The following is a 16,592-nucleotide window of genomic DNA, read 5'->3' as shown; positions in this document are numbered from 1 at the left end:
AGCTTCCCAAATGTGGCATTATATTAAAATACACAGTACTGCCTCATCACTCCCCAAGTCCCTGGCACGCCTCCTCTCGGATCTTGTTGGAGGAAAAGTGGACGTTTCTCTCAACCCTTCTGCAAGGTGCAGAGAAGAGGGAGGAGGTGAAATTAGGTCTCACCCTCTTCAGGAGAGCAGTGGGCAAAACCCCACCTTGTCTGGGGAGGCAACAGGGTCACCGTGTGCTGCCCTGGCGCTGCTCCTGCCAGCCCTGGCAGGAGTCTTCCGGCTCAGAGTCAGCCTCTTTTCCTCTGTCACGTCCCGGCTGTCTGGTGTTCACCCTTGAGAGCCTCAGTTTTCCCTCTGTAAAATGGGGATGCCTTTGCTACTATGGAAAGTGTGTGCTGAGCACCTGCTATGTGCCAGACATTGGCCTGAGTGCTGGTCGCACATGGTGCACAAAACAGATGAGGCCCCACGGGCTCCATTCCGGGGGGAGGAGAGGAGGGAGAGGTGTCCAACACACACACAGTCACCTGGGGGTGCAGGAAGATGGTGGCCACCCTGGAAAGGTCGGTGGGCTGGGAGGTAAAGGACAAGAAGGGGGCTGGCATGTAAAGCCCCTGGACAGGCCTGATGGTTGTGAGGACTGGATTCCACAGCCAGGGTGCAACCTGCTCGGGACCTGGGTGCACAGAGCCTCCAGCTGAAGGTGCTGTGAAGCCCCACTCCTCCAGGAAGTCCACCTGGGACCGCAGCCCACACCCCCGCATCCCCCAGCTCCCGGCAGCGGCACTCCTGTCTGCAGGGTGCACCCACCACATCTGCCCTGGAAGATGAAAACCCCGCAGCCATCAGCAGCCACCTCTCAGCCTCTCAGAGGCACAGCAGTGCAGCTCTCAGACCTCCCGGCTGCGGGGTGTGCAGTTCCGGCTCCAAGCGTGGAAAGAGGTCAAGCCAGGCCCTCCAAGCTGATTCCAGATGAAGCCCATATGGATCTGGAAGGAGACTGGGCTGGAAAATGCTCTCCTGGGTTTCGCTGTAAGATGCCTACAGGCCTAAGGCAAAAGGATGTGTCTCCACTTTCAAGAAAAGCTGGGACCGCCTGGGCAGGGGCTGCTGAGCCCAGGCAGCGAGACCCCATGTCCTTCAGGACTGCAGTTCCCCATTCATTTGAAGAGCAGTTTCTGTATTTGCCATTCTCTCAGTACAGTTTGGGGGGTGGTTACAATGTTCAGGGAAATGTTTTAACAGCTCAACTCTGCATCTGAAAAAAGAGGGGCCGTGCTCCCCTGCTGACCCGTTAGAGCGCAGGGCGGCCAGCACTCCTGCAACTGCAGCAAACCCAAGAGTCCCTATGAGGAGGGACCCCAGGAAACTGCTTTTCAATCTCCATCTGCTCCCTGAGGTGGGACGCCGGGTGGGGGCCGGGCCAGGTGACTGCTGCCCTTGTCCCAGTTGCACCTTGCCCTGCCACGCTGGCCGTGCTGCCAAGCGGATGTGAACGCCGCCATCTGACACCCACCTCGCCTGCCCCCGGAGCGTCCCTGGTGACAAGGCTACTTCTGGCACCCAGGGTGGGGCAACCCAGCCCCGCCCAGACACACGCCCCAGTTTGCCTGCGCGCCCCCAAGAGTCTCCCCGCAGGGGACCGAGAACACCCTAAGAGCCAGGCCTTCTGCCAGGTGGCCACTGGTCACTCGGGGGCGGTTCCGGCGGCCCTTTGCGTGGCCACCGGCCTGGCACGGGCGCATCCCCGCTGGTATTACGCCCTTGGGGAGCTGTGGTTCTGCGCGCAGGAGCCTGTGGCTGCCCCGGCAGCGGGGGGAGGGGGCACCGGGCGGGGCAGGAGGCCCAGACCATGGGGGGCAGCGCCAGAGCCCGAGCCACCGGCAAGCCATGATGGGGGGGTCCCCTGGGACCGGGAGGGTGGGAGCAGAGCGCCAGAGCCTCGGTAACCTGGCAGAAGGCTGCGGGGAGGGAGCGTGGGGGGGAGGTCCGGGCCGGGTGACCCAGGGCGGGAAGGGGGGGCCGTGTCGGAGCGGGGCTGAGGGGCCGTGTCGGGGCGGGGCCTGGTGAGGGGAGCGTGTCGGGGCGTGGTTGGGGACAGTGTCGGGGCGGGGCGCCGCACCTAGCCCTTCCCTGCCGCGCGCTCCTCCCCCACCCCGCGCCCCGCCCCGCCCCGCCCAGCCCCGCCGCCCAGCCGCCCTCGCAATAAGGGGCCTGAGCGCGCGGGGGAGAAGCGGGAGCGGGAGCGAGAGCGAGCTGGCCGCGCCGTCGGGCGCCGGGCCGGGCCATGGAGCTGTGGCCGTGTCTGGCCGCGGCGCTGCTGTTGCTGCTGCTGCTGGTGCAGCTGAGCCGCGCGGCCGAGTTCTACGCCAAGGTCGCCCTGTACTGCGCGCTGTGCTTCACGGTGTCCGCCGTGGCCTCGCTCGTCTGCCTGCTGCGCCACGGCGGCCGGACGGTGGAGAACATGAGGCAAGGCCGGGGGCCGCCGGGAGGGAACGGGGAACCGCCGCGCCGCTTCCGCTTCCCTAACTTTCTTCTGGGCTTCCCTCCTTCCTGCCCCGCCCGTCCCGCCCCGCTCCGGGGCTCCGGGGAGAGCGCGCCTGGGCCGGCGGCAGGCACGGGAGGGGGTCCCGGAGTCAGGGGGTCCCGGAGTCAGGGGGTCAAGGAGCCGGCGTCACAGTGCCCAGCACCCCACCCCCCGCCCTGGCCCCGGGCGTCTACACCGGTTTCGGCCTCCGCCGCGTCCCTGCAGCCCGGCGTGGGGTTCCGGGGGCGGAGCGGCTTTCGGAGAGAAAGGGGGCCGGTCCGCGCTGGGAGAGGCTCAGCCCTGCTTCCTGAGTGGGGAAACCGAGGCCGGGGCGGCGGGGACTTGCCCCAGGGCTGTTGATCAGGGCGCAGGACGGCGTGGGGGCACCCCTCGGCCTCCCTCCGACGCCCTCCTGCCTGTCCGCCCGGTGATGGGCGCACCTGTGGGGTGGGTTCCCCTTTCTCTCCCCTTCCTCTTCGCAGGGAGGTGGGGGACCCGGAGGGGACCTGCTTCCGTGCTGGGGAGCGCGCCCCTGGCCTCCAGCTCCGGGGGCCCAGCTTCCAAGCGAAGGGAAGGAAGAGTTAGGACTAGGGTTTGGCGGGGCTGAAATCTTCCCCTGGACGCCTTCCAGAAGGTGGGAGCTTGGTTTTGCCAGGCTGGGGTTGGGGGCCAGAGGTCAGACTGGGCTGCCAAAGACGGCGGGGGCTGCCTGCTCCTGGGCGGGGTGGCTGCCGGAGAAGGCTCTTGCCTGCCCCCTCTCCCTGTTAGCCGTCCCCAGGCTGTTGCTACATTTCTCTCTGCCCTGTTTGAACTGCCCAGCCAGTGGCTTTTGCAATGGCCTGGGGTGGGGGCATTGTGGCCCCAGAGGCCCCCTTCCCCGTGGTTCCAGGGTCAGTGGGTGAGGGTTTGCTAGCTCCCTGCACTCGCTCTCCTTGCCAGCCCTGGGAGGGCACTGAGGCTGCTGGAACGGGCCTACAGTCATGGCTTCCAACGGAGCCCCAGAAGCTCCAGGAATATGAAAGAGGACCCTGGGGCTGATGGTGAGCATGGAGAGTCCGAGAAGGGCCTGCTGGCTGCTCAGCCAGACATGTGTGTGACCAGTGGTGATGTGGGCCAGGTGGCCCAGGCCGGGGTCCCGGGGAGCGCACACTCCAGGACTGGCCCGGGTGGTGACTGGCGCTGACGTCCCCAGTGGAGCACCCTTCAGCGAGGAAGGCAGTTTGCAGAAACAGGGAGTTCCTGGGGGCTGGGCTCTGGGCACCTGTGCTGGAATCTGTGAAGGCCTCACCTGTGGTTCTGGCCCTGGGATCCCCTGTAGGCAGGGGTCTCTGTGAGGGGCCCCCCTCAGCCCCTGGGGTGCTTCAGAGTAGGGGCGAGGGTGTGGCTTTCCCAGCTGAGGAGGGGCCAGTCTGTGGGTTCCTTGGGGGGGTGCCCCCCACCCCGAGGAAATGGCTTGTGTGGTTCTGATGCCTGCAGGGCATCCTGTGCTGGGCGTGTCCTGGGGTGTGGACAGGGGACGGGGTCCTGTTCTTTTAGCAGAAGTGATGGGGCACCTGACTTAGGAGACCCTGGAGCAGACCCCACTACTGAGCCAGGCCACAGGCCACGGGCCTCTTCATCGGCGGCCTCCTCGTGTGAGAAAGCCTGGCTTGTTCTGCAGGGGCCTCTGCCTGGACTTCATGGCTGTTCTCCAGGGACCAAATCACAGTTCACCTGCTGCCCTTTCTATGGACCTGGTAGGCTGGGTTGGCTGGCACTGGCCCTGCTGCCCCACTCGGCCCTGTCCCCATCTCAGCTTGGAGATTCTGGCTAACCTGAGTGTCCTCGGGACCTGGGGCCTCTGATGGTGCTTGGATGGGACCCTCCTGCCGCCCTCACCTCTCCAGGGTAGCACCCAGGCTCAGGCCTGTGGAGTAGTGGCTTCCGGGAGACTGGCTGCTAACAGCAGGTGCTTTGTTCCTGCTTTGGTCCCTGAAGAGAAGGGAGGGCCAGAGGGCAGGGCAGTCTGGAGGAGAGGCCTGGGGCTCCATGGCTACCTTCCCCCACACCTCTGCACGTGCTCCCCAGGCCCCAGGGTCCCTGATGACTTCCAAGACTCCCAGCAATGGCTAAGAGTGGGGCTGTTGCGAACGTGCGTTCCCTCCGTGGGGGCCGTCGGGAGGGGTGAGAAAGGCAGATGAAGAGCAGGCGCTTTGTCACTCCAGGGAAGGGACCCAGGGGGCTGGAAGGGAAGGAGGGGATACTCGGCCTCTGTTCCTGCTGTACGCCACGGGTGCCTCCAGCCTCAGGAACAGGGATTCGCGTGTGCTCTGTGTTATAAATAAGGACACTGAGGCTGAGATAAGCAACTTGAAACTGGGGCAGGGTCCCCAAACCAGGATGGGTTGGAACTGGGGTTTGAACCCACTGACAGTGACTCCAGAGTACCTGCTTTTCCCTTTCCCCTTGTTCCCAGCCCAGCGCTTGGGGCCGCTGAGGCAGCCCTGCGGCAGGCCTGAGCTCTGTGAGGGACGCTCCATCTTGCCCCTGAGCAATGGCTGCCCTGGCTGAGGCCCAGCCCCTCCCCACGGGGTTCCAGGCGGCACCCAAGAGACCCCCACCGTCTACACCGTAGTTCTGAGCGTGTGAGGGACAGTGATGGGACTAGAACCTCTGAGGCAGCCTTCGTTCCCACCGGGCTTGGGGCTGAGACCACGGACCCCTTCCAGGCAGGGGGTGCCCCCGAGCCCTTCCCTGTGTGCGCAGTTAGGGTGGAGCTGCAGGGGACGTTTCCTCACCAGGGGCCGATGCCCCGGTACATCCATTCGACAGAGGAAAGCAAAGCCCAGAGCGGCTCCGTGTCCTACGGCTGGGTTCAGCTACAGGATCAGAAAACCCTCAAGACAGCAGCTTAATCTACAGAGAAGTTTACTTTTTCATACAGCAAAGGAGACCAGATGGGCAGCCTAGGGAAACAGCAGTTAGTTTCCGGCTCCTTTGACCTCTATTCCCACCATTTTCAGGGTCCCAGACAGAAAAGGGGTGCTCTTCCTCTTAAGGATGCTCCCCGAATTGAACCCCACGCTCTGCTGGTATCTGGAGGCCGGGACCTAGTGGTTGTGGCAGCTCCTGGCTGCAGGGCAGGCTCCTGTCCCCATGGAGCACGTGCCCACACCACACGCCCAGTGTGGGGAGAACGCACAGGGGACTTGGGATGTCGGGCAAGGTTTGACCCAGATTTGCCGGCCAGTGCATGGTCCCGGGTCCCCTGACAGATGTCCGGTGATGACAGATGCCATCGGGGGCCCTGTGTCACCACAGCACTGGGGTCTTAGTCCCAAGGGAGACCGTGACCTTGGTCCTCCAGGGTGCTCCAGGTGTCTCTCTGCAGGCCCAGAAATTGGAGCTGTCCTGATTGAGGGATGGGAGGGCTTCTCTGGCCCCATCTCCTTCCCGCCCGCCACACCTGCACTCCCACACATCTGCTTTGAGGAGTCATCGGGGACCCCCCACATCCGGGTGTTTGTGTGGGCTGGACCCCGCACCCCTATGGACCCATCCCACCTTGTGCTGCAGGTCGGATGACACTTGTCGGAAAACACCAGATTCTTCACTGGGGTCCCTGTCCCCGGTGGCCCCAACGAGCCCCAGCAGAGGGGGAGGGGGCTGCCCTGAATGAGCTCACGCAGCTGAGGATGGGCAAGTCCTGGCTCAGAGAGCTGCTGGGTCTCCTGGGAGTGTCCCAGCCCAGGACCAAGGCAAGGGTCAGCGAGTGGCCTTCCACGAGGACAGCCTGGCCAGTGGCCTGGGCCCTGACCTAGAACCGCCTCCCAGCTGCCTGAGCCAGGTGCTGGTGGGATTGGGGGCTTAGGCACATTGAGGGGCCTTTTGCTTTGATTTACTTTGGATTTTTTTTTTATTTTTTGAGACAAGGTCTCGCTCTGTTGCCCAGGTTGGTCTTAAACCCCTGGGCTCAAGTGATCCATCTGCCTCAGCCTCCCAAAGTGCTGGGGTCACAGGCGTGAGCCACCGTGCCCGGCCCCACCCATTTTGGATTCTTCCCCCCCTCCCCCCCGCCCCCTAGTCATCATCACAGCCACTGTTGGTGGAGGTCCCGCCCTGGCCCGAGGGTGCCCCGGGGGTCTCCACCTCATAGAATGTAAGCCTGCACACCCTTCCACATGAGCCTGGGAGGTCAAATGCATTGCCCGAGGCCATAGCTGGGAAGAAGGGAAATGGGATCCAAATCCCCGTCAGGCCCAGAGCCTGAGTGTGGGAGCAGCCCAGGTGCCTGGGGCTGAGCTCAGGCGGTCTGAGGAGGCTAGGTTCCTGCAGACCCCAGAGGGGTCTCTTACGGGGCTTCGCTCGAGGCCAGTGGACTCCAGTCTGAGGGCTCCTGAAAAAGACCGAGGCAGGACCTGGGCTTTCCCTCAGCAGGAGCCCACTGCTCCGATGCCACCAGAAGGGCCCAGTCTGGGCTCAGCCTCACTTAGTTTTGGGCACTGGGCTGTTCCCTGGGCCTCCTGCCTTGCTGGGCAAAGCTGGCACAAGTCACCCACCTGGCAGTGGCCAGCAGGGCTCCCTGAGCTCCAGGCTTCCGGCAACCTTGGCTTTGCCCCTGCTGGGGTACCCCGGGGAGGCGGGGAGTCCAGGACCTGGATTTGGGGTCCGTGTGACTGTGTCCTGGTCTGGCACAGCGACACCTGCCCCAGGCTTTGAGGAAAGGACAGGGCAGCCCCTCGTCCACCTGTGGTTGGTGGGAGGGGAGTTTGGGTGAGGCAGGGTGTTTGGCACAGGACAGGACCTGGGCTGGGCAAGCTGGTGGGGGGAAGCCTGGGGACAGTGGCTGCTCTGAGCTTCCTGCTAGGGGAGGCCGGAGCAAGCTCCCAGCCCTGCTGAGGGGTTGAGGGGACTGCGGAGCCCGGGGGAAGGAGGGAGCCTCAGGATGAGCTCCTAGAGTCCTACTGGGGGCCCGCGCTGCCCCAGCACGACCCTGCCAGCTCCGAAGCAGGGTTCCGAGGGGGGCTCAGGCCTGTTCTGGCTTCTCTGCTGTGTGGCCTTGGGGAAGTCACTTAACTTTGCTGAACCTTGAACCTCGCATTCCTCATCTGAAGAGGGGGGTTATGATCGTACCTACCCTGGGGGGTTACTGTCAGAACAAAAGGAGGTGACTCATGTAGAGCCCTTGTCTCCAGGCTTTGCACACAGGAGGTGTAGGGGGCCTCTGTGCTTAGAAGGCGATTTTTCTCTGCCTGGGTTCCCGGGGGTGTCCTCGGCCGCAGGAGCCTCTGCAGGGCTTAGTTCAGTCCCTTCCTCTCTGAGGAAACACTTTTTTTGTGTGTGTGAGATGAAGTCTTGCTCTGTCACCCAGGCTGGAGTACAATGGCACCGTCTCGGCTCAACGCAACCTCCTCCTCCTTGATTCGGGTGATTCTCCCGCCTCAGCCTCCCGAGTAGCTGGGATTACAGGCAGCTGCCACCACGTCTGGCTGATTTTTGTATTGTTAATAGAGACGGGATTTCACCATGGTGGCCAGGCTGGTCTTGAACTCCTGACCTCAGGTGATCTGCCTGCCTCGGCCTCCCAAAGTCCTGGGATTACAGGCGTGAGCCACCCGCCCATCCAGGAACCGCTTGTAAAGTGAGTCTAGACTTTCCCACCAGCTTTCAGAAAGCTCTGAACTATGTACGGGACACTGCGGGGAAGTGCGGTGGCCCCACGTGGCTGGTGCTGATGGCCCTTTGTCCCCTTGAGGACATCAACTTCGACTTTCTTCCACCCCCAGGGTATACCTTTCTCCCCCAGCCACACCGTGGGCCGCAGAGTTCTAGAGAGCCACAGCCTCCCGCTGGCCTGGGGCAGCCTCCGTCCGTCCATCTGTCTGGCCTGAGGACCAGGGGCCGGTGGTGGGCGGCGGGACACAGCGCCTGCTCAGCACTGCCTGCTGGGCGGGGGTTTGTACCCTGTGTCTTTCACAGCTGAGAGAAGTATCAGTGCATGATCCATCCCCTAAGCAGCTTAGATTTAAAAAAAAAAAAAAAAGGAAAAGTTTTGGAGCTGGAGGGTGGTGCTGGCCGCACAGCAGTGGATGCGCCGAGTGCCACGGAACCGTGCGCTGAGAAACGGGTAAAATTATATTGTTTAGGTGGTGCGTGTTATACCACAATCAAAACAGAGGAGGGCTCGGCGCGCTGGGTCCTTCCTGTCATCCCAGCACTTTGGGAGGCCGACACGGGCGGATCATGAGGTCAGGAGTTTGAGATCAGCCTGGCCGACATGGTGAAACCCTGTCTCTACCAAAAATACAAAAATTAGCCGGGTGTGGTGGCGCACACCAGTAGTCCCAACTACTTGCTAGGCTGAGGCAGGAGAATCGCTTGCCGGGAGGTGGAAATGGCAGTGAGCTGAGATCTCGCCACTGCACTCCAGCCTAGGTGACAGCAAGACTCCGTCTCAAAAAAATAAAAAATAAATGAAGATCTTATTTTTTAATAATTTCAGATTTACAGAGAAGTTGCAAAGATATTACGGGGGACCCCATATGGCCCTCACCAGTTTCCTCCCTTGTTAACATCTTACATCACCAAGATGCAGTTGTTAACACTAAGAAACTAGCTGGCCGGGTGCGGTGGCTCACACCTGTAATCCCAGCACTTTGGGAGGCCGAGGCGGGAGGATCACCTGAGGTCAGGAGTTCGAGACCAGCCTGGCCAACGTGGTGAAACCCCGTCTCTACTAAAAATACAAAAACTAGCCAGGCCTGGTGGCAGGCACCTGTAATCCCAGCTACTCAGGAGGCTGAGGCAGGAGAATTGCTTGAACCCGGGAGGCGGAGGTTGCAGTGAGCTGAGATCACACCACTGCACTCCAGTCTGGGTGACAGAGTGAGACCCTGTCTCAAAAATAAAAAAGTAAATAAAAGATGGAACTGGCCAATGTCACTACCAGAGGGAACCAATGTCCCTTTCAGATGTGGCCCGAGCCTCCTGCAGGCAGCTAGCTTTGGAATTGCAGGTGTGTCTTGGCTGCTGCTAGATATCGTACACGTGTCCTTCACAGGAGATGAGTGTGGACCTGTCCTGTTCTTTCCCCGCGCCCCAGCTGTCTGTGAAATGGACCCTAATTTACTTTCCTTCTTCCTACTGGTGGATATTTAAGCATTTTCAGGTTTTCCTAATTCACCGCACACTTCAGCACCGCAGGCTTCTCACTCCAGCCGTTGGGCGAATTCCTGGAAGATTCTGAGAGGAGAGGGGCCAGGTTTCCTCAGGGCTCTGGCCGGGCCTGCCAACCTGCCCTCCACAGCAGCATCTTGTCTGTGCGACTCCTCACTCCTGCCAGCCGCTGGGCCTGTTCCCAACGCCCTGGCTGGCACCTCCTGTTATCAGGCGTTTTAATCAGTGCCAGGGGGAAGGATGAGGACAGTCTCTTGTTTCCATTTGCACTTCTTTGATTGGCGACACGGCCGTCTTGCTAGCACCAGACAGTTCCGTGTTTTCTGTTGGTGAACTGCCGGCTTTTGCCCCCTCGTCTTCTTGGAGCGTCACGGGGGTCCAGGAAGCTGGATTGCGCAGATGAGTGTGGAGGCAAAACAGCCCTGCAGTTCCCCTGAGTGTGCGGGTGCTACCAGCCCGGGTGTGCCTTCTGGGTGGGAGGGGACGGTGGCCGGCGCGGCCTGGAGAGGAGATATCTAGAGTTGGCTGAGGAAGGCAGATCTGAGGAGGCCCCAGGCTTCCAAGTCCAGGGACGGACGGCTGGACTCATCACCAGAATTAACCATTAGGCCCCCCTTGACTCAGTTTCCCCATCTGCAACAGGGGGTCATGAGCATTGCCCCCTCTGCCTGAGGTGGCGCTGCCGCAGGCCTGGGCTCACACATGGAAGGGCAGAGTGCCAGGGCTGCGGAGGGGACGCGGTTTGTGTCGCATGGGAACAGACGTCAGCCAGAGAAGGTGGAGAGTTCTGGAGATGGAGGGAGGAGATGGCTGCTGGACACCGAATGTGCCCAGTGCCCATGAACTGTGCACCCACAAAAGGCCAAGGAGATACATTTTATGTTACGTGTATTTTACCACAATTTTTTTTTAAAGGCCGGGCGAGTTGGCTCAGGCCTGTAATCCCAGCACTTTGGGAGGCTGAGGTCGGCAGGTTGTTTGAGCCTAGGAGTTCGAGACCAGCCTGGCCAGAGATGGTGAAAGCCCATCTGTACCAAAAATACAAAAACTAGCGAGGTGTGGTGGCTCACGTCTGTGGTCCCAGCTAGTCAGGAGCCTGAGGTGGGAGGAGCCCAGGAGGTGGAGGCTGGAGTGAGCCCAGATTGTGACACTGCACTCCAGCCTGGGTGACAGAGCAAGACCCTGTTAAAACAACAAAAATCCCCACCAGTATGGCTTTGAGAGAAGGCCCCGGCTTTGAATCTCTGCTCTGTGGCCTGGGGGCCACAGTTACTCAGACTCATCTGTACAAAGCGTGGGGCCCTTAGGACTGCTGGGGGATCAAATGGTGGGGGACACTAGTCTGCATGGAGAGGGGAGCAGCACTGGCAGCCCCCCGGTCAGCGCTGGCACAGCCTTGCCCCTGGCCATCCACCCCTGCTGGAGCTTCGAAGTGGAGCTCCGTCCTGGCTCCATCCCCGCCGGCTGCCCTGTGATGGGGTGCCCTATCTGGGGTGTGCCCAGAGCTTCCTGGCAGCACAGCAGGGCAGAGGTTGGGGCGCTCGGAGCTGGTCAGGGTCTTCGGGTACCCCTTGGACATCCCTGGTCCCAACCATGATGGGCTGCTTGGACAAGGCCACCTCACATTTGCAGGTGCTCCAAGGGCAGCCCCCAGTGGGCTGGGCCCCTGCCAGAGTGGGGGCTGCTGCGGCCGGGGCTCAGGTGGCCCGGAACCTGGCTCTGCTGCTGCTCCTGGTGTGACCTCAGACAAGCCTCGAGCCCCCCGCCGCCTCTTCACGGGGAAAGGGAACCGGCCTGATTCTGTAGGGTAGGGGTGAGAGAGGGTCTCGGTCTCAGCTCTTTTCTGGAAGAACCTTTCGGAGGTCCTTTCAGAGGTCTCCGCTGGCGCTGACACTTTCTTCCTGATGTGGCCCTGCCTTGAGGGGCCAGTGACCTTCCCCAGGGTGTTTGGGGCCCCATTTCCTCTGCTGGGGTGCAGAGGCTGCTCTCCCCGACGTGGGTCCTTCATAGCGGACGTGAGAGCCAGTGCCAGTTCCTTTCCGGCTGGGTCCCCTGTGGGGTGGATGAGGGCTGGGTGGGCCCTGGATGTGGATTTGGAAGTGGGCGCCTTCCCATGCTCCTAGCATCCGAGTTCCAGAGGCTCTGGGTTTTCCTCTGTTGCTGGGGAGACGGAGGCAGGGCAGCCGTCCAGGTGGGTGAGCTGGGCCCGGGACTCTGTCCGCTTCAGGGGCTCCCTCCCCTGTGTCTCCCGGTCTCCTGCCCCGTGCCAGGAGGGCCCCTCCCCAGCCTCCTCCACACCCCACCCCCAGGCCTTCGCGCCCCAGCCTCGGCTGCGGGATCTGCGGGACCCGTGTTCATGGTGGCCTCCCCTGCAGCATCATCGGCTGGTTCGTGCGAAGCTTCAAGTACTTTTACGGGCTCCGCTTCGAGGTGCGGGACCCGCGCAGGCTGCAGGAGGCCCAGCCCTGTGTCATCGTCTCCAACCATCAAAGCATCCTGGACATGATGGGTAGGCCGGGCCTCGGGGGCGGCTTCTGGGGTTTGAGTGGGGCCAGCTGAGCTGGGGCTGTGTGGGGCTGGGGCTGGGTCCCGGGGACGAGGACACAGGGCTGCCTGTGCCTGGGCGAGCTTGGCCTCAGTACCTCCCTCAGGGCCAGACACAGAGGCTCGGAGGCCACACGACCCGTCCAGGTAGCCAGGGAGAAGGCAGGGTGCCAGGCAGGCCTGTGGGTGCTCAGCAGCTGTCTTCCAGCGCACGCTGTCTCCCCCTCTCTCTCTGTCTCTGTCTCTCTGTCTCCCAGGCCTCATGGAGGTCCTTCCGGAGCGCTGCGTGCAGATCGCCAAGCGGGAGCTGCTCTTCCTGGGGCCTGTGGGCCTCATCATGTACCTCGGGGGTGTCTTCTTCATCAACCGGCAGCGCTCTAGCACTGCCATGACAGTGATGGCCGACCTGGGCGAGCGCATGGTCAGGGAGAACGTGAGTGTGCAGGGCCGGGCTGGGTGGGGTTGGGGCGGGGCCTGGGCGGGGCCAGGCAGGGGCCAGCTTGTGACTTGGTTTTGGCAGAAAAAACAAGACCCCCACATCATCCATGTTCCGCAGGTGGGGTCCCATGCCAGCTGCTTTGCGAAGTGGGGCTTCTTAGGAGGCGAGGCGGCGTGGCCTTTCTGGGGCGGCCTGGGCATGAGGTCAGTCCAGGCTCTTCTCTCCCTGCAGCTCAAAGTGTGGATCTATCCCGAGGGTACTCGCAATGACAATGGGGACCTGCTGCCTTTTAAGAAGGGTGCCTTCTACCTGGCAGTCCAGGCACAGGTAGGCCGAGCCCAGCCCTCCCGGGGTGGGTGCAGGCTGGGGAGGCGGGGTCAGGCTGGCTTAAGGCAGGAGGTGACCACCAGCCAAGCTGAGGACCCTTGACACACAAGGGACTCCTCCCACTGAGTTGGGGACAGGGCCTCCTTGCCCCTTCCTGCACTTGCCCCCTGACCGACCAGGGAGGGCAGCCCCTTGGGCCTTTTGCCCACACAGAGCCCAGAGTGACCAGCTGCCCTTGGTGGGCACCCAGTGCTCGGCCTGCGAGGCTGGGCAGGTAGAGGGGTGGGGAGCCTGGCCGCTCGCCTCTGCTGCAGAGCTCTCAGGAGGCTCATTTCTGGGCCTGTGCCTGGCTGGGGTGGGCTTCAGGGCATGGGCAGTGGGTCTGGACAAGCCAGGCTTTTGGTGTAGTATCAGGCCGGGCCAGAGCTCAGGGTGGGTGGAGCTCATTGTAAGCAGCGCCTCCAGACTCTGGACTTCCTGGTCCCCAGCCTCCAGGGGTGCAGTGCATCCTAGGGTGTCTGGGAGAGGCCAGGGTATAGCCATTCCCCCAGCACCTGTCCTGCCTCTGCCGCTGTGCTGGGAAGAGTTGCGTCAGGAGAAGGAGCTTTTACCCATCTGGGTGGGGTCTCGCTCAGGGCAGGGGTCTCAGCTCCTTCCCTCACACTGGCCACTGTGGCCCCCAGTGCCTGGCCCTGTGCAAGGTGGTGGGGAGGGGACCCTCCTTCCGGAGGCTCCCAGCTAAGGCCGTGAGGCCTGGGGAGCCCCGGAGGCGCTGGGCTGGGTGGGCATCCTTGGGCTCTGATCCCAGCCCTGCCCAGGTGCAGGGCACACCTGCCCAGCCTGGGGCTGATGTCACTTCCCTTTGGGGGCGGAGTGAGGGCTGGATCGGCTCTGGGAGAGCAGAGGGGAGACGGACGGCTGTGATGGGGTGGCTGGGGGTGGCCACAGCGCAGCTTCAGCCAGGAGACCCACAGCTTTTCCGTCCCTGCTCCCAGTCCCCAGCCTACCTGCTGGCCCCCTCCCTCCCTGCTGCCAGTCCCCAGCCTACCTGCTGGCCCCCTCCCTCCCTGCTGCCAGTCCCCAGCCTACCTGCTAGCCCCCTCCCTTCGTGCTGCCAGTCCCCAGCCTACCTGCTGGCCCCCTGGGGGTTCCCTGGCTGCCTCAGGTTAATGATCACCCCCAAGTGCCCTTGGATTTGACCCCGGTGACTTCCAGGAACACCGGCAGGCTCCACCCCTCCCCCTGGCTAGGGCTGCCTCCCTCGCTGGCTTCCTGAGATGGAGAGGACTGGGAGAGAGGCGTGGGCAGGGAAGAGTGCCATAATCTCCTCCTAAACCCGACAGGGCCCTGCCCCCCTGGCTAGCTGCACACCCAGTATGGGGACAGGTGTGAACCAGGCAGACAAGTGCTATCTCAGGAGGGCTTCCTAGAGGAGATGAGTAAAGATTTGCAGGATGAGCTTATGGAACTCTGGGCCAACCAGAGCAGGACAGGTATCCCAGGTCCCAGGGGCAGGACAGCCACAAGGACCCATGGCAGCAGCGAAGGCAGGGGTGGGTGGGCCGCAGGACAGGGCTTCCCAACCACATGCAGCCTGGGGCGTGCCCGGCCTGTCCCCAGGGCTGCCTCAGCTGTGCGTCTCCCTGCCTGCAGGTGCCCATCGTCCCAGTGGTGTATTCCTCCTTCTCCTCCTTCTACAACACCAAGAAGAAGTTTTTCACTTCAGGTACCCCCACATGTGTGCACCTGGGGTGTAGGCCCTGCCTGACCCTACAGTCACGGAGCCCCGGGCCCCTCATCGTTCCCATTTCCGGGTGGCACCCGTGGCGTGGCCACACGGTGACCATGTGGCGAATGAGTGACTCAGGCTGGAGTCCCAGCTGTGGGCTTCATGGCCTCATGGCCCCGTAAGATGGGTGGTGCTGGGCCCATTTTTCAGATGAGAAAACTGAGGCTCCAAGAGACTTTGCACGGATGGACCCCAGCTGTGCACACAGCTTGGGGGCCTTGAGGCGGCCTCCTCCAGGGCTGGAGGGTGGCCTCTGAGCCCATGTGTCCAGGCTGATGCCCGCATGGGGTAGATGGAACCCAGGCAGCCCAGGGGCACAGGCTGCGGGGCTCATGGCCTCTTGCCCCTTCCAGCCAGTTCCCAGAACGTGGGCACCTGGTGCCCAGGCAGGACAGTGGGGTCAAAGTTGGAGAGCAGTGGGGGAACCCAGCTCCATCTCTCCCACAGCCCGTCACCCCGTATGGAGGGCAGAGGCCAGGCAGTGAGGTAGGGGCTGATCAGGAAGTGGGGCTTTCTGGGGATAGTAACAGGGGAGCGCAGACTTGTCGAAAATGCGGCGTGAAGGCCAGGCAGCCATGGGGTTTACTGCAGCAACGTTACTGCAATTAAAATAACCCACCACGGCTAGGGAGTCCAGGGGAAGAGCCCGGCCTCGGGCTTCCCAGGGAGGGGCTGTGGGGGGCTGGGGAGAGGCGAGGCCAGGGCAGCAGGCTCAGGTGGGCCCCAGCTCCCCACAGGCCACTGAGGTCTGTTGCTTCCCCCACAGGAACAGTCACAGTGCAGGTGCTGGAAGCCATCCCCACCAGCGGCCTCACTGCGGCGGACGTCCCTGCGCTCGTGGACACCTGCCACCGGGCCATGAGGACCACCTTCCTCCACATCTCCAAGACCCCCCAGGAGAACGGGGCCACTGCGGGGTCTGGCGTGCAGCCGGCCCAGTAGCCCAGACCACGGCAGGGCATGACCTGGGGAGGGCAGGTGGAAGCCGATGGCTGGAGGATGGGCAGAGGGGACCCCTCCGGGCTTCCAAATACCACTCTGTCCGGCTCCCCCGGCTCTCACTCAGCCCGGGAAGCAGGAAGCCCCTTCTGTCACTGGCCTCAGACACAGGCCCCTGGTGTCCCCTGCAGGGGGCTCAGCTGGACCCTCCCTGGGCTCGAGGGCAGGGACTCGCGCCCACGGCGCCTCTGGGAGCTGGGATGACGAAGATGAGGCTTGCGGCTGTGGCCCGCTGGTGGGCTGAGCCACAAGGCCCCCGATGGCCCGGGAGCAGATGGGAGGACCCCGAGGCCAGACGCACACTGTCCGAGCCCTCTGCTCAGCCGCCTGGGACCCACCAGGCTGCAGCTGGGCTCCAGGGTCCAGCCCACAAGCTGTATCAGGCTCTCTGGGAGAGGAGGGGCCTGGAGGGCCGGGAGTCCCAGACTCACGCACCCTGGGCCACAGGGAGCCGGGAATCAGGGCCTGCTGCTCCTGCCGGCCTGGAAGACTCTGTGGGGTCAGCACTGTACTCCGTTGCTGTTTTTTTATAAACACACTCTTGGAAGTGGCTGGGGAGCTGTGGTCACTCACAGGGCGGGCAGGTGACCAGGGCGGTGGAGGCGACGCTGTGTCTTCCCAGCTGCCCTCCCTAGGGGCCCAGGGTGCAGGCACTGCCACCCACCCGTGTTCCCTATCCAGGAGTGGACCCACATCACCCTATACTACTTCCATCGATGGGTGGGGGTGTCGCCTAACGGGCAGGTGTGCTGGGATCCTCAGGCCACTGGGAAGGAGGCCAGAGATTTGCTCTTTGGCCTCTGGTTGGGGCCAACATGTCC

The 16,592-nt window shown here is 62.8% G+C and overlaps 1 protein-coding gene across 3 annotated transcripts; it reads left to right on the top strand.

Annotated features, from left to right (window-relative positions):
- The first annotated feature begins 2,093 nt into the window (after positions 1 to 2,093).
- Positions 2,094 to 16,323, top strand: AGPAT2 (1-acylglycerol-3-phosphate O-acyltransferase 2). 3 transcript variants are annotated; one of them, XM_019033934.4, is made up of 6 exons: positions 2,094 to 2,460; positions 12,049 to 12,182; positions 12,475 to 12,650; positions 12,888 to 12,983; positions 14,637 to 14,709; positions 15,539 to 16,323. In XM_019033934.4, exons 1-6 carry the CDS (start codon positions 2,279 to 2,281, stop codon positions 15,712 to 15,714), a joined length of 837 nt encoding a protein of 278 aa, XP_018889479.2. In that variant the 5' UTR covers positions 2,094 to 2,278; the 3' UTR covers positions 15,715 to 16,323. The 3 variants fall into 3 exon arrangements, with proteins under 3 accessions (XP_018889479.2, XP_055206138.2, XP_055206139.2); XM_055350163.2 differs by having other exon boundaries at positions 12,774 to 12,983; XM_055350164.2 differs by lacking the exon at positions 12,888 to 12,983 and having other exon boundaries at positions 2,171 to 2,460.
- Positions 16,324 to 16,592: the final 269 nt, after the last annotated feature.

This window comes from Gorilla gorilla, chromosome 13 (genome assembly GCF_029281585.2).
Source record: "Gorilla gorilla gorilla isolate KB3781 chromosome 13, NHGRI_mGorGor1-v2.1_pri, whole genome shotgun sequence".
In the NCBI taxonomy this organism is placed as follows: domain Eukaryota; kingdom Metazoa; phylum Chordata; class Mammalia; order Primates; family Hominidae; genus Gorilla; species Gorilla gorilla.
This window is presented reverse-complemented; position numbering and strand designations above follow the sequence as displayed.

What these genes read in the sequence shown, in the direction of transcription:
- AGPAT2 (XM_055350163.2), top strand. Translation starts at nt 2,279, where the DNA reads ATGGAGCTGTGGCCGTGTCTGGCCGCGGCGCTGCTGTTGCTGCTGCTG. An exon ending in CGGACGGTGGAGAACATGAG is followed by an intron (nt 2,461 to 12,048) that starts GCAAGGCCGGGG and finishes CCTCCCCTGCAG; the next exon opens with CATCATCGGCTGGTTCGTGC. An exon ending in ACCTGGCAGTCCAGGCACAG is followed by an intron (nt 12,984 to 14,636) that starts GTAGGCCGAGCC and finishes CCCTGCCTGCAG; the next exon opens with GTGCCCATCGTCCCAGTGGT.